Raw genomic sequence first — 22,257 nt, forward strand, 5'->3', positions numbered from 1 at the left:
TAATTTACCTAATTACAATTTATAGCAATAATTTTAGAGAGAAAAAAGGAGAGCAAAATCAAGAGAGATAGTGCTACAAATTGTAATTAAACAAACTATAGCTACTATTCATAATTATGGTCCACCTATAGCTATTTATAAAAAAATTTCTAATAAAAAATGTGGCATTTATGAATTACGCTAGCCGCTAAACTTTTAGTTGAAAAATCAACGAATTATCCCTTTAAATAAGATTCCCCGTATACAGTATTAGTCATGCAATAACACTCTTCTGACTTTCATTAGCCATGCAATCCACAAGTTTCTCCCAATTCACTATTCCATCGATTGTATGGGCGTCACCTCGCCCTACAACCACCACATACCCCGTTGCATATCATTGCAAAGGTTTTCTCCGGTCTTCGCAGTGGCTGCTTCACCTATAGCGCCTCCATCGCGCCACCAAGTAACTCACTCGATGCCACCAGAAAAATTAGAAGTCTTCAAGTCTTTAGAATGTTGGGTTTCCGAAAATGTCCTCAATTTTCGCAAGCCCATAGAGAAATGTTGGCAGCCTAGTGAATTTCTCCCTAACCCTTCTCAAGGGTTCGATGAATTCATGGAAGAAGTTCGGGCACTAAGACAACGAGTTTTAGGGCTTTCCGATGAGTATTTTGTGATGCTTGTAGGTAATATGCTAGCTGAAGATTCTTTACCTACTTATCAAACCATCATTAATACATGGGACGGAGTGCGGGATGAGACTGGGTCTAGTTCATGTCCATGGGCAATTTGGACTCGGGCATGGGCAGCTGAGGAGAACCGGCATGGAGATTTGCTACGAACTTACATTTATCTTTCAGGGAGAGTTGACATGATGATGATTGAAAAGACAATGCAATATACGATTCGAGCTGGAATGGTAATTGTTGTTCACATCACCATATCTTATACAATTATTTTGTTTAATTGTGGTGAAACGAATTGAGAGATTAATTGCCAATTCTTTTCTGGGGTGTAGAGAATTAAAAAACAAGTAATAATTGGGTTTCATGGATTAAAAAGCATCACAATACGGTCCATAAAATTTAGGAAAAATTATCCAATTACACAAATATTCCAATCATATTTACTAATTCTTTCTATATTTTGAAATAAATACATATTATCTCACTGATTAATAGTTTTATATCAGATTTCAAGTCATATATATCTAGATACACATATTTTTGCTACTAGATACACTTTGAAATACAAATACATAAAAAAAGAAGTGAGCAAGAGAGGAGGAAGCGAGCGAGGCGAACCAGAGAGTCAGTGTATCATAGATACATGTATATGGGATTCCAAATACATTTTGAAATACAGATACATACATAGGAAGAGCGACAAGCGAGATAGGAGAGAGGTGAGCGAGTAAGTCAGTATATCATAGAGACATGTGAATCCTTGGATACAGTGTATTGGAATAATTACACCTAATTTTGACGTCATGTATCCGAGATACATGTATCTGGATACACCAGATACATGCATCCAGAGACCGAAATCTGACACGAATGTTAATTTCAAAAACTCACGAGAATACATGTAATTAGATCCTAAACTAGTTGAATTTGTGGTGTTAACGGTAAAATTTATTATTAAAATCCTGCCAATTATAATTTGTTGAAATCTTTGGAAAATTATATGTAGTGCCATGTATGACAATAATAGATCTTTCTTTGTTAGAACTCTTTATGTCATTAACTGTGATATTCATACAATATTGAGCAACAACTATCCTTTTGGTACATGGCAATGGAGAGATTTGTATAATCAAATTGACACAACCAAACATCATTTTAGAAGCATGAAAGTGAAATGGAATAGACCTGAAGTTGATTTTTCTAGTTCCTTAAGCTTTAATTGTGTTGAGATGTAAAAATTAGTTAGAAGCAGGGGTATTATGGTCATTTCCAGCCCTCCTAGTTAAACAAACTAACTACCAATTAGTTAGATAGTTAGCCTAAGTAACTACCTATATATATGTATGTGACTAAGGCTTACTGTGAAGGTTAGGGCATTTTCTCTGAAGCCCCAAAAAGAAAAACTCTCTTCGTCTCTCTCTACTCTAACTTCTCTCTATCTTCTTCTTCTTCATCTTGATCTTAGATGTAGAAGAGCTCAGATAAGCTCATGGTATCAGAGCAGTGATCACATCAAGAAGTTCACATAGCTGATTCAAAGACTCGAAGATCAGAGTCAAAGATTCAGTCAAGTTTCTAGCTCAGTTTTTTTTACAGATCTAAGCTTCATCGAAGCTCAAACTGCAATCAATACTGATTTCCGCAACAAAGAGCTAAAAAGTAAAGAGATGACAGGCGAAGCCACAGATTCAGCTCAATGAGTGGCTATATCAGGTTCATCAAGCTCGACAGGTAACAATGGACAAGGTATTGACTATAATCATCCCTTATTCCTTAGTCCTACGGATATGAGTGGTATTAACATCATATCGTTCCAGTTGCAAGGCATTAAAAACTACACCTTGTGGAATCGGTCAATCAAACTAGCTTTATAAGATAAAAACAAATTAGGACTTGTGGATGGTACATGCAGGAAAGAAATGTATAGTGAAGAGCTATGGGGCCAATGGGAAAGGGTAAATGCGATTGTGTTGTCATGGCTTATGAACTCAGTAACGAAGAGTTTGCTTAGTGGAATTGCATTTGCGTCAAATGCTTCAAGTGTGTGGTCTGACCTGCAAGAGAGATTTGACAGGGTTGATGGATCAAGAACTTACAGCCTACACAAAGAAATAGCCACATTACAATAAGGAACAACTTCTGTTTCAGCATATTATACAAAGCTGAAAGCACTGTGGGATGAGTTTGAAGTGTTAGTGCCCCCACCATGCTGCAATTGTGAGAAATCCAGAGGTTTTGTAGCTCACATGAATAGACAAAAGCTGTATCAATTTCTAATGTGATTGAATGACACATATCATCAAGCTAGGAGTCAGATTCTCATGATAGATCCTTTACCTACAATTAATCAAGCATATGCTATGATAGTAGGAGATGAAAGTCAGAAGGCTGTGGTGAAATGCATCAACAATTTGGGACTATATTCATCAAATTCTGTTTCAGTAGCTATGTACTCTAGAGTTGGAAACAGTTCAGGTATTAGTAACAGGTTCAAGAAAAATACATCCTTAATCTGTGAAATCTGTAAGTGTAGAGGCCACACAAAAGAGTCCTGCTATAAGGTGGTGGGATATCCCCCAGATTTCAAGTCCAAAAGAAAGGTTCAGAGTGCAAACATGGTTCATGCAGACACCAATGGCCTCACTAATCAATCTCAGTTGTCAGGCCAGGCTAGTTTCTCTTATAGTTTGAACACAAATATGAGTGATGAAGCAATGTGGGATAGAAACAGCATAGGACAGCACATTGCAGACAAACTATTAGCAACTACTTCTAACAAGACAACTAAGAAAGAGGTCAAGCAACTACTACAGGGGTGTACATTCACAAAAGATCAGTATGAGCAGATTCTTATGATGATGAATCAACAGTCAGGTTCAAGAGCCAATGTACCTGATTGCAATAAGGCAAACAATGTAGGTAAGGCCTTATTTGTAACTGAAAATAGTGATGTGTGGATTGTGGATACAGGTGCAACAAACCATATAGTGTCTAAGATGGAGATGCTGCTAAAGGAGTCTGTACTTAAACTTGCCACTCCTAAGGATGTGGGTTTACCAAATGGTGGTACCACTCAAGTAACTCATATTGGCTCTTGTAGCCTACCATCTAGGAGTCTGATCACTAATGTGTTCCATATTCCAGAATTCAAGTACAACTTAATGTCTGTTAGCAAAATAACCAAGGAATTAGGTTGCTCAGTCTCCTTCTTCCCTGATTTCTGTGTTTTCCAGGAGCTCTACACTGGGAAGGTGAAGGAAGTTGGTAGAGAAGAGGGAGGCCTGTATCTGCTATGGAGCCAATTAAATCAAGTTAATACAAGTAAGACTCAGGATTCTGCCTACTCTATTGATGCTGGTCAGTCAGCAGACAAGGAATCAGATATGGAGCTATGGCATAAAAGGCTAGGACATGTATCTTCAGCTGTACTTGCCAAGATATTCACTATGAATAAAGTTAGTATGTGTAAGGTGTCTGAGTGCTTAGTGTGTCCATTTGCAAAACAAACTAGACCTGTATTTCCTTCTAGCATCATCAAAAGCAGTAGCTGTTTTGATTTGATACATGTTGATCTTTGGAGTCCTTATAATACAGCCACCTTTGATGGTAACAAGTATTTCCTTACAATTGTTGATGATTTTTCAAGAATGACTTGGCTATTCTTACTTAAGCACAAATCGGATGTGTGTGTGTCTCTTAAACTTTTTCTGCAGTATACTAAGAATCAGTTTGGGAAGGTGGTCAAAGTCCTAAGATCTGATAATGGTACTGAGTTTGTTAACTCAGTATGTGATAGTATGTTCAAAACACTGGGTATTATACATCAAAGGTCCTATCCATACACTTCTCAACAAAATGGTGTGGCTGAGAGGAAACATAGACACCTACTAGAAGTAACCAGAGCCCTCAAATTTCAAGCTAAAATACCTATCAGATTTTGGGGTCACTGTGTGCTAGCTGCTGCTTATCTCATAAACAGAACTCCCAGTACTGTGCTTGGGTTCCACACTCCTTATGAAAGATTGTATGGCAGAAAGCCAGGTTTATCTCATTTGAGAACACTTGGCTGTCTAGCCCTAGCCAAGAACCTCACTAAACATGACAAACTTATGCCCAAATCAAAATCAGCAGTTCACATGGGATATTCTGAAGTGCAAAAAGGATATATCCTGTTTGATTTGCACAATAGCTCATTTTTTGTCAGCAGGGATGTTCACTTTAGAGAAGACATATTTCCATTTGCCAAGAATGATAGTTATGCAACACAGCAGCTGTTTGTAGACAACCTGCAAGGCATAAGTGATATAGCTCCACAACTTCATCAAATGCCTTCATTCATAGTTTCAGGTACTGCTCCATCTGTACTATCAGAAAAGGATACATGTGTGCATCCATGTGGTGATGAGCAATACTGTGTGCCTACACAACCATACACTGATGCAAGTGGCTCTGAGGTATCTGGTCAAACTATCATTAGAAGATTTATCAGGTCCAAACAGCCTCCCATATGGCTGAAGGATTTTGTCTCTCTGAATGCCAAACAGGATGTCCAATATCCCCTGTCCAACTATGTAAGCTATTCCCATCTCTCACCTTCTCATCAGTGTTTTATTGCAGCTACATCCTCTGTGATAGAACCCACCAGCTATGCTGAAGCAATCAAAGATCCAAGATGGGTTGAAGCTATGCAGACAGAGATCCAGGCCTTAGAAAGCAACAACACCTGGGAGCTCACTTCATTACCTGCAGGAAAAAGGCCTATTGGCTGTAGATGGATATACAAGGTCAAATACAAATCCACAAGTGAAATAGAGAGGTTCAAAGCAAGGTTAGTTGTAAAAGGATACAGTCAACAGGAAGAAATTGATTACAAGGAAACCTTCTCTCCTGTTGTGAAAATGGTCACTGTCAGGGCCATTCTCTCAACTGCAGCTTCTAAGAATTGGCACATCCATCAAATGAATGTCTTCAATGCCTTCTTACATGAAGACTTGGAGGATGAAATATATATGCAGCTTCCTCAGGTATTTGTCAGTCAAGGGGAGTGTAACACCCTAACTTTTTTTTTCACTAAGATTCGGACCATTCTTCATGTACGTATAAGATCGAACTCGAAGGCTTCAAATTATATATATAATCTATGATTGATTCATAAGTATTTAAAGTATATTAGATGTGATTTAGGGTCATAAGGGATCCCAAAAATCAAGCCAAGTCCAAAGAATTCCTTTCGGCTAAGTTTCCGAATGAGTTAGTATAAGGGTCAACTTCAAACGATCATATCTCCTACAATATAATGAATTGGGTATCTCATAACCTATCAAATTAAAGTTCTTTGAATCTTCTTTCCAACGCCACCAAGATTGTATTTTTCTGAGTTCAAAGTCAAAAGTTATGCTTGGTCAAACAGAGAGGACCTGCAACGAATTTTGGCTGATTTTCCAGATTTTGTAGGGATATTTTGGTAAAATTACCTATCTATATACACAACTGGACGCGTTTTGGATCATAATTTCAGTCTTTTGCCTCTCCAAACAACCCTAATCTTCATTCCCTTCTCTCTCAAATTATCTCCAATAAAATCCTCTCAAACTCAAGGATTCAAGTTTCCCTTTGAAGACCTAACATCAAGGTTTCTTCAAAATCTACACTAAGGTATGTAAGGCTACTAAAAACATGGATTAAATTCACCATGTGCCCTACATCTTCTTTGAGATTGAATTTTCATAGGAATTGGGTTTTCGTGATAGATTTATATCCTAATGAGTTCATACATCTATTAACTTGATTTTGTTATGTTGATATTGATAAGTTGAGAAATTGATAAATGCTTCATTTTGATATGAGTTGATTGATATGAATTGTTATACATATTTTGTTATGTCTAAGAGTTGATTGATATGAGTTGTTAAACATATTTTTGTTATATTAGCAATAGATAATTAGCTTGCAGTAACTTGAAAATCCGTTGGTACGTTACAGTTTAATTCAATTACCAAATGATGGAACATAAAAAGAATACTGAAATGTTGGTTAGGATGTTTTCATTAGTTTAACACCTTCATAGATCCAAATTGCTAGAAACAAGATGGGGACAATATTTGATTAACCTTTTAGTTATATAACATGAATCCAATTTCTGTGAGTTGATGCCTCAATGGAATTCCATTAGCATTATGAAATTAAATTATATTTTAGAAAAAGTTATATTCCTATTAGTATATTCATATAATACTTCCACTTTGATATATTCTAATAATATAGAAAACAAAAGCTAAACTTTATCATTTATTTCCTAATTTCACGTAAATATTTGGTTTGGTTTGGGACAACTTGGATAGTTATTAAATAATAATGTTTGGCAAAAGAACACTATGGAAAGACATTCTTTCTAGTCAAAGGTGATGACAGAAAGTAAAGTAAGCAATATTCTTGAGATTTCCTAAAAATAATAAAAAAAGAGATATAAACTAGGCCATTGTCTTTTACATGCCTTAAAAAAATATATAAGATTGGGGTTGATTGGATAATATGATTGGTCAAGAGGCTTGATTTGGGATAGAATTGATGAATTGACAAAGGTCCAAACGAGACTGGTCGATATGATTAGATTGAATTGATTGGATAGAGTTTTATGAGCATTGAGTCTTGGGATGAGTATCGAGCACCGAATTGGGTAAGAGTAAGTAATAACTCAAATCCAATAACTACGTCGCCAAACGTAGGAAGGGATTGGACCGTTAAAGTCAGATGTTTTCTAAATTTCTGTCCTGATATAATAGGACTTGATTGGGTATGGATCCATGATTTATTGATTCATTCTTACCCTGACAAGGTATGAACGGACGTCGCAACAACTTTGGCTTATTGTACTATCACTGGCTCATAAGTGATGGTTCTCGGATAAGAGAAACTCCCATATAGGTCTTGATAGTACTCTGAGTCGGATTGGGATGGATTGGGTTGGATTGTATGTGATTGGTCCTATATAAATTATATTTTGTTTAGACTCAGAACATCTTGATTGAGTTGTACCTTCTTCTGAGTTGAGATTCTGAGTTGATTTGATCCCACCTTGATGCATGTTTCATTCGGCCATTTTACATACTCGTACATTCCACGTACTGATGCCATTTGGCCTGTATCGTTTCATGATGTAGAGACAGGTACTAGAGATCATCAATAGGCGCACCGTTGAAGGTTTATTCACTTCCAGCTAGTTGGTGAGTCCTCCTTGTTTCTGGAGGATACGCAGTTATCTTTTCAGCTTTGAGTTAGTTTTCCTTTATTTTGATTTGTGGTAGCCATGAACCTGTCATTGGCACCTCTTATATTGTTGATAGAGGCTTCATAGACTAGAGTGTGGATGATGCTGAATTGTTTCATTGTGACTAGGTTTATTTTTTTTCTAGTTGCTGAATGGAGATGTGGTTGGCCTTTGGCCTTATTATGAATAGTATTCTTATGATTTGAGTCTTCCGCTGATAGAATGTAACTGAATGAAAGTATGATTGAACCAAGTGGTTCGCTTGAAGGCTAGAAATAGTTTTCGAGTACCAACCACGTATAGGGTACCCTCTCGGGGCATGACAAACTTGGTATCAGAGCATAGAGTTCAAGAGTCCTAGGGAGTGTATGAAGCCGTGTCTAGTAGAGTCCTGTTTATGGGTATGTTGTGCACCACACTTATAATCAGGAGGCTATAAGACATTAGGAATTGTTTCACTTCTTTCATACTCTGAACTCTTGCGATAGAGTTAAACTCTATAAGACTTTCTTTCTAATTCGTGCGTTTATGCGTTGCAGATAATGCCTCCTAAACGTACTGCCAGCCAGAGAAATGCTGATAACACAGAGATTCCACAGTCAAAAATGCGCCCATCGAGGACTAGAGGCCGACCTGCAAGGTATGCTGAGGCACCTCAAGTGCCTACTACTCCGCCTGCACCAACTTCGGAGGCAGATTTTCGAGGAGCGATTGCTATGCTCACTCAATTAGTGGCTGCCCGCAATGGTAACCAGAATTCGCCAACTCCTAGTTCTAGTTCTCGAGAGCTGTCTGCTGCCATGAGGATTAGAGATTTTTTGAGAATGAATCCGCCGTATTCACGAGTTCCAAGGTTGATGAAGACCCCCAGAATTTCATTGATGAGATATGGAAGATTTTGAAAGCGATGCATACTACGGAGATCGAGGGGGTTGAGTTGGTGTCCTATCAGCTCAAGGATGTAGCAAACATCTGGTATAACTAGTGAGAACAAAGTAGAGGTGAGGATGCTGAGCCTGCTATTTGGGATGAGTTTGAGGGAGCCTTTCTTGATCACTTCTTTCCTAGAGAATTGAGGGAAGCAAAAGTAGAAGAATTTGTGAATTTGAAACAAGAGGGTATGACAGTTAAGGAGTATAGTCTAAAGTTCATCCAGCTGTCCAGATATGCTCTAGAGATGATCCCAAATATGAGATCAAAGATGAGGAAATTTGTCTCCTGATTGGGAAGACATGTGAAGAAGGAATGCAAAGCAATATTGTTGATCTCTGACATGGATATTTCCAGGTTAATGGTGTATGCTCAGCAGGTAGAGGATGAGAAGAGGAAAGACAAGGAGGAGCATTTGAGCAAGAAGGCAAAATCAGCTGGACATGAGAGTGAGCAGAGGCAGAGAAAAAGCAACAGGTCCTTCTTTCAGAAGAGGTCTTTCAGCTATGCCCCATCTGCGGCAAGTGCACCTATGCCACATAACAGGTATGATCGACAGGGACAGAGTCACCAGAATTTCAGATCCCAGGGATCTCAATCCTAGGCTAGTGTGGGTCAAGGTTCGAAGGGAAAGCCACCATGCGGCAAGTGCGGTAAATTCCATTTGGAAGAATGCAGAGAGGGAAATGATGTTTATTATAAATGTGGACAAGTGGGCCATTTTCAGAGGGAGTGTCCGACATGGGGCAACAGAGCCCAGTATTCTACCACTGCACCACCGGTTAGAGGTAATCAAAGGGGCACTACGTCAGGTACGAGCGGAGGTACAAATCGTCTGTATGCCATGGGTAGTCGCCAAGATCAGGAGAACTCCCCAAATATTATAACGGGTATGATTCGTGTCTTTACTCTTGACTGTTATGTTTTGATGGATCCGGGTGCCACACTATCTTTTGTGTCTCTTTATATGGCTAGTAAATTTGGTAAAAGTCCTGAGTGTCTTCTAGAACCCTTTAGTGTAGCTACTCCTGTTGGTGATTCTGTCTTAGCTGAGAGAGTCTATAGAGATTGTACCGTGTCAATCTATCACAGGGATACCCTGGCTGACTTAGTTGAGTTAGACATGGTTGATTTTGATGTGATTCTTGGCATGGACTAGCTTTATATCTGTTATGCCTCTATTGATTGTAGGACTCGAATTGTTAAGTTCAAATTCCCGAATAAGGCCATCATAGAGTGGAAGGGTAATCCTATCATGCCTAAGGGTAAATTTATTTCCTACCTTAGGGCTAGAAAGTTAATCTCAAAAGGGTGTATTTATCATATCGTGCGAGTGAAAGATGACAGTGTTGAGTCTCCATCACTTGAGTCGGTCCTGATTGTCAATGAGTTTCCTAAAGTCTTTCCTGAAAATCTGCCTGGAGTCCTTCCTGATAGGGAGATCAACTTTGGGATTGATGTCCTTCCTGATACACAGCCTATCTCTATCCCTCTATATAGAATGACTTCTGCTGAGTTGAAAGAGTTGAAAGAACAGTTGAAGGATTTATTAGACAAAGGATTCATTAGGCCGAGTGTCTCACCTTGGGGTGCTCCTGTCCTATTCGTGCGAAAAAAAGATGGGTCTCTTAGAATGTGTATTGATTACAGGCAACTAAACAAGGTCACCATAAAGAACAAATGCCCTCTTCCCAGAATAGATGATTTATTTGACCAACTTCAGGGTGCCACTTGTTTCTCAAAAATAGACCTAAGATCAGGTTACCATCAGTTGAAGGTGAGGGAGTGTGATATCCCAAAGACAGCTTTTCGGACCCGTTATGGCCATTTTGAGTTTTTAGTTATGTCATTTGGGTTGACTAATGCCCCTGCAGCCTTTATGGATCTCATGAATCGAGTATTTAAGTCGTATCTTGATATGTTTGTGATTGTCTTCATTGATGATATTTTGGTTTACTCCAAGAAGGAGGAGGAGCACGCCTATCATCTTAGAGTCGTCTTGCAAGTTCTAAAGGACCAGGTATTGTATGCAAAGTTCTCCAAATGTGAATTTTGGCTTGCATCAGTGGCTTTTCTAGGCCACATTATATCGGGAGACGGTATTCAGGTTGATACTCAGAAGATTGATGCAGTGAAAAATTAGCCCAGACCCACGTCCCCAACAGATATACGAAGCTTCTTGGGTTTGGCTGGCTATTATCGAAGGTTTGTAGAGGAATTTTCATCTATATCATCACCATTGACCAAGCTGACCCAAAAGAAGGCCAAGTTCCAATGGTCTGATGTTTGCGAGGAGAGTTTCCAGAAATTGAAGACCAAGCTGACCACTGCTCCTGTTTTGACTTTGCCCAATGGAATAAAGGATTTTTTAATCTATTGTGATGCGTCTAGAGTTGGTTTGGGCTATGTGTTAATGCAGAGGGGAAAAGTGATAGCCTATGCTTCAAGACAACTTAAGATTCATGAGAGAAATTACCCAACTCATGACCTTGAGTTGGCAGTTGTGGTATTTGCTCTTAAAATTTGGCGTCACTACTTGTATAGAGTGCATGTTGATGTGTTCACTGATCATAAGAGTTTGCAATATGTCTTCAGCCAGAAAGAACTCAACCTGAGGCAGAGAAGATGGCTAGAGTTGCTCAAAGATTATGACATGAGCATTCTCTACCACCCAGGTAAAGCTAACGTTGTTGCAGATGCTCTTAGTAGATTGTCTATGGGTAGCATTGCCCATATAGAGGAGGGAAAGAAAGAATTGGCTAAAGAGGTGCATAGATTAGCTAGATTGGGAGTTCAGCTTGAGGAAAATAATAAAGGTGGACTTAATGTTCAGAATGGGTCTGCATCCTCCCTTGTGGCAGAGGTGAAAGAGAAGCAATACCAAGATCCCGTCCTCCTTCAGTTGAAAGAGGTTGTTCACAAACAAAAGGTGATGGTTTTCACCAAAGGGGGAGATGGTGTGTTGAGGTACCAAAATAGATTGTGTGTCCCTGATGTTGATGATGTTCGAGAAAGGATTATGGCCGAAGCGCATAGTTCTAGATACTTTATTCATCCTGGTTCTACAAAGATGTATCATGACTTGAGGGAAGTCTATTGGTGGAGTGGAATGAAGAGAGATATCGCTGAATTTGTTTCCAAGTGCCCGAATTGCCAACAGGTTAAAGTTGAGCATCAAAGGCCATGTGGGTTAGCTCAAAATATAGAGATTCCAGAATGGAAGTGGGAGATGATCAATATGGACTTTATTATAGGTTTGCCAAGGTCCCGAAAACAACATGATTCGATTTGGGTAATTGTGGATAGGATGACTAAATCAGCTCACTTCTTGGCAGTTAAGACTACTGACACCGCAGAAGATTATGCAAAATTGTATATTTAGGAGATTGTCAGATTGTATGGGGTTCCCTTGTCTATCATCTCAGATAGAGGAGCTCAATTCACTTCCCAATTTTGGAGATCCTTTCAGAAAGGACTAGGTTCAAAAGTGAATCTTAGTACAACCTTTCATCCCCAAACAGATGGCCAAGCGGAGCGCACCATCCAGACATTAAAGGATATGTTGAGGGCATGTGTACTTGACTTCAAAGGAAATTGGGATGATTATTCACCTCTCATAGAGTTTGCATACAATAATAGTCACTATGCAAGTATTCAAATGGCTCCCTATGAAGCTTTGTATGGGAGGAGGTGTAGATTATCAATTGGGTGGTTTGAAGTTGGCGAAGTTGAGTTGATTGGGCCTGATGTTTTTCACCAAGCTATGAAGGTGAAGGTTATTCGAGATAGGCTAAAGACAGCCCAAAGCCGCTAGAAATCTTACACCGATATGAGAAGAAGAGACTTAGAGTTTGAGGTAGATGATTGGGTGTACTTGAAAGTGTCACCCATGAAGGGCGTCATGAGGTTTGGAAGGAAAGGAAAGCTTAGTCCTCGATACATTGTCCCTTACCAGATTGTGAGGAGGATTAAGAGTGTCGCTTATGAGTTGGAGTTACCTTCTGAGCTAGCCGTCATTCATCCGGTATTTCACATATCAATGTTGAAGAAGTGCTTGGGCGATCCTTCGTTGGTAGTTCCCATTGATAGTATTGGAGTTAAGGATAGCTTGTCCTATGAAGAAATTCCGGTCTAAATTCTTGATCGTCAGGTTCGCAAATTGAGGACCAAAGAGATTGCCTCAGTCAAAGTATTGTGGAGAAATCAATTTATGGATGAAGCCACATGGAAAGCTGAGGAAGATATGAAATCCAAATATCCGCATCTATTCGTGCCTATCGATGAGAATGTTGAAGGTAATGCCCATTTTCTTGATTTGAATTAGTATGTCCATTTTTGAGTTTGAATAGTAAATTATTTTGAGAATTTGATTGGTTGAATGATTGAGTTCTGATTTTAATTTGTACCTCGAGTCCATCCTTGGTTTACTCATCATTCGAGGACGAATGATCCCAAAAGGGAGATAATGTAACACCCTAACTTTTTTTTACTAAGATTCGGACCATTCTTCATGTATGTATAAGATCGAACTCGAAGGCTTCAAATTGTATATATGATTTATGATTGATTCATAAGTATTTAAAGTATATTAGATGTGATTTAGGGTCATAAGGGATCCCAAAAATCAAGCCAAGTCCAAAGAATTCCTTACGGCTAAGTTTCCGAATGAGTTAGTATATAAGGGTCAACTTCAAACGACCATATCTCCTAAAATATAATGAATTGGGTGTCTCATAACCTATCAAATTAAAGGTCTTTGAGTCTTCTTTCCAACGCCACCAAGATTGTATTTGTCCGAGTTCGGAATCAAAAGTTATGCTTGGTCAAACAGAGAGGACCTGCAGCGAATTTTGGCCGATTTTCCAGATTTTGTAGGGATATTTTGGTAAAATTACCTACTATCTATATACACAATTGGACGCATTTTGGATCATAATTTCAGTCTTTTGCCTCTCCAAACAACCCTAATCTTCATTCCCTTCTCTCTCAAATTATCTCCAATAAAATTCTCTCAAACTCAAGGATTCAAGTTTCCCTTTGAAGACCTAACATCAAGGTTTCTTCAAAATCTACACTAAGGTATGTAAGGCTACTAAAAACATGGATTAAATTCACCATGTGCCCTACATCTTCTTTGATATTGAATTTTCATAGGAATTGGGTTTTCGTGATAGATTTATATCCTAATGAGTTCATACATCTATTAACTTGATTTTGTTATGTTGATATTGATAAGTTGAGAAATTGATAATGTCACACCCCGATATTAATAGGGTGTGATGGGCACTCGACCCCATGTTTGGAGCTGAGCGAACCCGCTGCTTCATAGTACATACTTAATCTCCTTAGACTTTTACATCAATAAGAAATGAAAAAAAAACATAACTAAGCTTCCTGATTTTTTTTTCCAAAATCTATCATCCCATGAAACTCGTGACATACGACATAATAACATAACGGCTGGTGATGCCGCTTACAAAGCTGACACTTTATACCCATGACTCTGTCTGCAAAGTCTCTAACTTTGAACGAAATATCATATCGCATATACTCTGACTCGGCCGCACTCCAGGAACAAGTGGAGTTGCTAACCCCACTGGAACATCTTTTATAATAGATTTTACTCGTTTGGGTGTACCTGCGCGGCATAAAACGCAGCCCCCCCAAAGAAAAGGGGGTCAGTACGAGTAATGTACCGAGTATGTAAGGCATGAAAATCAGCATAAGGTAGAAACAACCATATCATAGAATCATAGAACATATAATGAGATAAGAGAGTAACCTGTACATATGAGTGCCTTTTTGGCCGGATGCCATGCATGCTTGTCTTATCTTTAAAAACATTTCTTTTTCATATTCATAGAAAATAAAAGTCATATCACCGAACAACGTCGGCTCACCCACATATGTCCCGCGTTCGGGCATCCCGCGTCCAGGATGAAAATTACTCCAACTGATCAGGTGGAAATGCGTCTATAGCGCCACATATACACCTCCTCATATCCCCCATATACATATACATATACATATAGACAGCATGCATGAGAGCCCAACGAAAGTCGTGTATTTATCGGAGTGACGGAAGGTCAGTAACCTCCGATTGTATTATAGACTAGCCATGGTCTCTTTGTCTCACCTTGAAGGAACAATTATTATAGGATGAGACTATCAACGAAGGATAATACGAAGAGAACGTAGAATAAGGTCACAGTCTCGTAAGACGCCAAATCGTATACATATGCACATAAGACCAATTTTCAAGACTCGTAGAATAATCGGAATGAGCTATGATTCAAAAATCAGGACAAGAGTCATGTCAAGTACCTTTCAAAAATTACCATGGATTATATCAAAATAAAACTTTTGGAATCATATACACGTATCTAAGCACGAGAAAAATATCCTTTGAAAACTCAAGAAAATGGGCCATCCTAGTGGCTCTACGAATAGGACTTCCTTGAAATTGTATAAAATATCATATACTTGTTTCATAAAAATCATGACAAAAGAAAGTGTAGCTCTATATACTTATGTCCAAACATGCCAAGAGAAGGAACGGTTAGCTTTACATACATGAAGCCGTTCTTATCATAGCCATCATAGACATATTCTCATCCTCGACATCATTAATGTCGTTATAAAACATATCCATCGTCATTGTCATAAAAGCTTGTAATACTGTAAATCTTTGTTTTGGGAAACTATAGACATTTTGGAAAATATTGACGGGTTATAGGAAAAGTAGTCATTTCCTTGGGACCATTGACACCTAGCCTTTGAAAACAAAGAATATATGGAAGCACTTATGAAACCATAACATCGGAATCATGCCTTGAAAAAAAAGGGTAAGCCTTACATACCTTGTCCGCTTCCTTAGTCAATCCCACTTAACTCTTGGCCTTCCCAAAATCTATAACAAGATTAATGAATGCCAACATTATCTATAGGTATCCAAGAACCTCATTCTAAACTAACATTTTGTCTACCGAAATTTCGACAACACTTCCCCTGTAAATACACCATCCCCGAGAATCTAACTCGGCCAATTTACCAACAACCATACCAAATCAATATACTACTTTCTCCAAGACCTTCCAATTCCAATAAGAACAATAACAATCTAATCCCTTCTTTCAAATTCAATTACCACAACCCAATAATTTATACACTAACCACATCATACTACCAATATTAGCTTCCATATATGCAAGAATATTATATTAAATTTACAAACTTCTAAAACAAGTCTCCAACTACTACAACTTTATAAGGATCCTTAAGCTTTTACTAGCAACATAGAATCCATAACAACAACTAAAACACTAAATAGAATCAATTCCCCATAACTTGTCAAACCACCCCCTTATTCGGCCACAACAACTACATGCATATTTTCATGAATTTTCATCCATTTCTTCACTCTACAACATATACCAACCATCCATAATATATAGAGAAGATTGAAACCTTACCTTTTCCACTTAGTTCTTCAACTTGCTAGAATTGTGCCTTGCAAGAATGAATAGTCTTCTTGTTCCAACAATCCCTCTATGTTGATTAGGGCCTTCAACTTGCTTGGAATATTAAAAGAATTAATTTTGGAACAAGATTTCAAGAGATAAAATCCTTAGCTATGCCAATTTCTCCTCTCTTATTTTTCCCTCTTTTCTCCAAGTTTCTTGAAAATTCTAGAAATAGAAAATAAGATGACTACTAAGTCATCTTTTAGACTTTTCTACTTCTTGAAGTTTCTAGCAAACTAGAGATATATCTAAATAGATAGAAAATGGGTAATGGGCCTCTTAATTAATGAACTCAATTTCCAAAACTTGGGCCATTTCTTGTGTTGGGCCTCAACTTCTCTTGTTGTCATTATCTTTTTTCCTTAAGCCCAAAACCATAAGTCTTTACTTAGTAATTTGCAAAACTAATTTCTAAAAATTCCACATAAATTTTTCCCTCGGCCTTCCTCCGTATTTCCACCTCAATTTTTCCTTGAACATTACGCCGGTATTAAATAAAATAAATCATAACCTCTTTCCTTGCACGTCAATTTTTTTCTTTCCTTCAAGCCATCCAGTATTTCCAGTTTCAAGTAGCAAAGCAAATATATCCACACTTACCTCTATAACTCGCCATATCGTTACTCATCTCATTCCGCCGCGGATAAGGCTCATACAGGGAATCTCTTCTCCTATGACTTGGCTCTATCGCACAATCTAGAACGAAAAGAAGGTCAACAATCCCTAGATGCCCCGCAGCCTCCTGCTTATAAATGTGGCCGGCTTCACATCCATAAATAGGACTCTACTAGACACGACTTTGCAGACAATCCCTTAGACCGACATGCTCTGATACCATTTTGTCACACCCCGATATTAATAGGGTGACCATCACACCCTATTAATATCGGGGTGTGACAAATAAATGCTTCATGTTTGATATGCGTTGATTGATATGAGTTGTTATACATATTTTGTTATGTCTAAGAGTTGATTGATATGAGTTGTTATACATATTTTGTTATGTCTAAGAGTTGATTGATATGAATTGTTATACATATTTTGGTATGTCTAAGAGTTGATTGATATGAGTTGTTAAACATATTTTTGTTATATTAGCAATAGATAATTAGCTTGCAGTAACTTGGAAATCCATTGGTACGTTACAGTTTAATTCAATTACCAAATAATGGAACATAAAAAGAATACTGAAATGTTGGTTAAGATGTTTTCATTAGTTTAACACCTTCATAGATCCAAATTGCTAGAAACAAGATGGGGACAATATTTGATTAACCTTTTAGTTATATAACATGAATCCAATTTCTGTGAGTTGATGCCTCAATGGAATTCCATTAGCATTATGAAATTAAATTATATTTTAGAAAAAGTTATATTCCTATTAGTATATTCATATAATACTTCCACTTTGATATATTCTAATAATATAGAAAACAAAAGCTAAACTTTATCATTTATTTCCTAATTTCACGTAAATATTTGGTTTGGTTTGGGACAACTTGGATAGTTATTAAATAATAATATTTGGCAAAAGAACACTATGGAAAGACATTCTTTCTAGTCAAAGGTGATGACAGAAAGTAAAGTAAGCAATATTCTTGAGATTTCCTAAAAATAATAAAAAAAGAGATATAGACTAGGCCATTGTCTTTTACATGCCTTAAAAAAATATATAAGATTGGGGTTGATTGGATAATATGATTGGTCAAGAGGCTTGATTTGGGATAGAATTGATGAATTGACAAAGGTCCAAACGAGACTGGTCGATATGATTAGATTGAATTGATTAGATAGAGTTTTATGAGCATTGAGTCTTGGGATGAGTATCGAGCACCGAATTGGGTAAGAGTAAGTAATAACTCAAATCCAATAACTACGTCGCCAAACGTAGGAAGGGATTGGACCGTTAAAGTCGGATGTTTTCTAAATTTCTGTCCTGATATAATAGGACTTGATTGGGTATTGATCCATGATTTATTGATTCATTCTTACCCTGACAAGGTATGAACGGACGTCGCAACAACTTTGGCTTATTATACTATCACTGGCTCATAAGTGATGGTTCTCGGATAAGAGAAACTCCCATATAGGTCTTGATAGTACTCTGAGTCAGATTGGGATGGATTGGGTTGGATTGTATGTGATTGGTCCTATATAAATTATATTTTGTTTAGACTCAGAACATCTTGATTGAGTTGTACCTTCTTCTGAGTTGAGATTCTGAGTTGATTTGATCCCACCTTGATGCATGTTTCATTCGGCCATTTTACATACTCGTACATTCCACGTACTGATGCCATTTGTCCTGTATCGTTTCATGATGTAGAGACAGGTACTAGAGATCATCAATAGGCGCACCGTTGAAGGTTTATTCACTTCCAGCTAGTTGGTGAGTCCTCCTTGTTTCTGGAGGATACGCAGTTATCTTTTCAGCTTTGAGTTAGTTTTCCTTTATTTTGATTTGTGGTAGCCATGAACCTGTCATTTGCACCTCTTATATTGTTGATAGAGGCTTCATAGACTAGAGTGTGGATGATGCTAAATTGTTTCGTTGTGACTAGGTTTATTTTTTTTCTAGTTGCTGAATGGAGATGTGGTTGGCCTTTGGCCTTATTATGAATAGTATTCTTATGATTTGAGTCTTCCGCTGATAGAATGTAACTGAATGAAAGTATGATTGAACCAAGTGGTTCGCTTGAAGGCTAGAAATGGTTTTCGAGTGCCGATCACATCTAGGGTACCCTTTCGGGGCGTGATAGGGAGAAGGTGTGTAGACTCACAAAGTCCCTCTATGGGCTCAAGCCGGATCCAAGGCAGTGGAATCACAAACTCACTTAGGGGAGCTTAAATACTTCCTAGGAATTGAATTTGCAAGAACCACATAAGGTATACTCATGCATCAAAGGAAATATACCCTTGAACTTATAGTTGAGGTAGGACTGTCTGCAGCCAAACCAGCAGGAACTCCTATAGACACCAACATCAAGCTCACATCAAGGCAATATGATGATCATGTGAACAAGAAGCTGGAAGAATCAGAAGATCCTCTGATAGATCAAGCTGCATATCAGAAAATCATAGGTAAGCTACTGTACCTCAACATGACAAGGCCAGACATCTCCTTCAGTACTCATACACTGAGCCAGTTTCTAAATCAACCAAAAATGTCCCATATGGAGGCTGCACTAAGGGTTGTCAAGTACTTGAAGAAGCAACCTGGACAAGGTATATTATTGTCTAGCCAGTCAGATAGGCAGGTCACTGCATTTTGTGATGCAGATTGGGTTGCTTGCCCACTAACCAGGAAGTCAGTCACAGGGTTTATGATCAAGATGGGAAAGTCCCTGGTCTCATGGAAGGCCAAGAAACAAACCACAGTATCAAGGAGCTCAGCTGAAGCTGAATATAGAAGTATGGCCTCGACTGTATCAGAGCTTGTATGGCTGCTGGGCATGTTGAAAGAAGTGGATGCAGATGTTGAGCTGCCTGTTCAAATGTATAGTGACAGCAAAACTGCAATTCAGATTGCAGCAAATCCAGTATATCACGAAAGAACAAAACATATAGAGATAGATTGTCATTTCATCAGAGAAAAACTGCAACAAGGCCTGATCAAAGTGAGCTACTTACCATCTCAAGAACAACCTGCAGATTTGTTAACCAAAAGGCTGTCAAGAGTTCAGCATGAGCATCTTTTGTCCAAGCTAGGAGTTTTGAATATTTTTGCACCTCCTAGCTTGAAGGAAAGTGTTGAGATGTAAAAATTAATTAGGAAATTAGTTAGAAGCAGGGGTATTATGGTCATTTCCAGCCCTCCTAGTTAAACAAACTAACTACCAATTAGTTAGATAGTTAGCCTAAGTAACTACCTATATATATGTATGTGACTAAGGCTTACTGTGAAGGTTAGGGCATTTTCTCTGAAGCCCCAAAAAGAAAAACTCTCTTCGTCTCTCTCTACTCTAACTTCTCTCTATCTTCTTCTTCTTCATCTTGATCTTAGATGTAGAAGAGCTCAGATAAGCTCAAATTGTAATTAGTTTTTTGCCAAGAACGAGTCTCCCGAGATTATTTTTGGAGCCCTCAAACTCCCAAAATTCAATCTAGACAACGACCCCGATCACAAAGAAGGAATCTATAAAAATTTAAGATCCAAAATCATGATAAAATTAATAATGCCCTCATAATCATACCATGTTACTGCGATTTGATAAAAGAAAGGTGCGCTATTTCATTTATTTTGTTCTAGGAGGTTAGATTTATGTCCCCTCCTATATACCTTTGAGGTGATCCCAGTCCTAAAACTTGCGAGGCTCGTAGCTCCATTTAAAAGTCCAAGAATCTACAACACTATCTATATATGTTGCCTTATAGGAGGATGATAATATCTTAGTTTAAAAGTCAATAATTCACAGTATAGTATCGATATAGCCTCATTTACATCTTCCGCTACTCCTTAATTATTACTCCCTCAGTTCTAAAATAAATATCGCTTTACATCTGCGCGTTAGGAAAATCAACAAATTAGCGCTTTAAATAAGATTTCCTTATAAACAATAATAGTCAACGATTAACACTTTGACTTTCATTGGCCATGCACTCTACAACTTTCTCTCAATTCACCATTCCATCGGTTGTATGGAGCGACACCTCGCCCTACAACCACCACCATACCCCGTTGCAAATCATTGCAAAATAAGTTTAATTTTGTTTATCATCATGTGAAGACGATCAAAACCTAAAAATATATATTAATTAAATAATCTAATTATTGTTCTGTCAGTGTAAATTTTGTACTCGTCTTAAACAAACTAATAATAATAAGTTGTTCATCGTGTTTGAATCTTATTAGGACAACGGAACAGAGAACAATCCATATATGGGCTTTGTATATACATCATTTCAAGAGAGAGCGACATTTTTGTCGCATGGCAATATGGCTAGGCTAGCTAAAGAGGCCGGAGATCCCGTGCTAGCCCGTATATGTGGAACCATTGCAGCAGACGAGAATGCCTACACAAGAGTTATTGAGAAATTACTAGAAGTGGATCCAAATGCAACTATGTTAGCCATCGCGAACATGATGAAGAAGAGAATTGTAATGCCACAACATCTCATGTATGATGGGCAAGATTCGAATTTATTTGACAACTTCTCAGCAGTTTCTCAAAGGCTTGGGGTTTACACAACTCGTGATTATGCTGAAATAGTAGAATTTTTTGTAACACGGTGGAAATTGGAAAAGCTTCAAGGCTTGACAGGGGAAGCGAGGAGTGCGCAGGATTTTGTGTGCACATTTCCAGTTAAGGTTAGGAAGTTGGAAAATCTAATCAAGAAAGTTGAGCCGCGTCGAGTGAAATTTAGTTGGATTTTCAACAAAGAAGTGAATGTTTAGATGAATTGATCATTTGAAATAAATATGTAAAACAAATATATATATATATATATATATATATATATATATATATATATATATATATATATAAAAGTAATAAAAGTGTTTTGAGAGTACTTTGTATTTGGCTAGATCATTTTAGAAGTCATATGATCGTTAGTTTGTGTTTGGCCAGTATTTTCAAAAAGTAGTTTTAAAGTATTAAATAACAAAAAAGTAGTTACTATTAATTAATTTGATAAATATAATTTTTTTCAAGGTTCTTTGTATTTTTTGTTGGGGAAAAAAGCACCATAACTAAAGTTTGATATGATGAAAATAATGAAAATAAATTGGACATGAGAATTTTACGTGAAAATCCCTCTAACTGATAGAGGGGAAAAACCACGGGGTAGAAGGATCTCACTATTAAAATATGGAGTACACTGCTCTCAAATACAAGGAGAAAACAACAATTAACATTTCTCTCTTGTA

The 22,257-nt window shown here is 37.7% G+C and overlaps 1 protein-coding gene across 1 annotated transcript; it reads left to right on the forward strand.

The window, feature by feature from the left end:
• Positions 1 to 287: 287 nt before the first annotated feature.
• LOC129887597 (stearoyl-[acyl-carrier-protein] 9-desaturase 6, chloroplastic-like) lies at positions 288 to 21,783 on the forward strand. The gene is made up of 3 exons (XM_055962762.1): positions 288 to 334; positions 367 to 901; positions 21,241 to 21,783. The coding sequence occupies exons 1-3, from the start codon at positions 288 to 290 to the stop codon at positions 21,781 to 21,783; spliced, it is 1,125 nt and encodes a 374-aa protein (XP_055818737.1).
• Positions 21,784 to 22,257: the final 474 nt, after the last annotated feature.

The sequence above is a fragment of the Solanum dulcamara genome, chromosome 4 (assembly GCF_947179165.1).
Source record: "Solanum dulcamara chromosome 4, daSolDulc1.2, whole genome shotgun sequence".
Classification (NCBI taxonomy): Eukaryota; Viridiplantae; Streptophyta; class Magnoliopsida; order Solanales; family Solanaceae; genus Solanum; species Solanum dulcamara.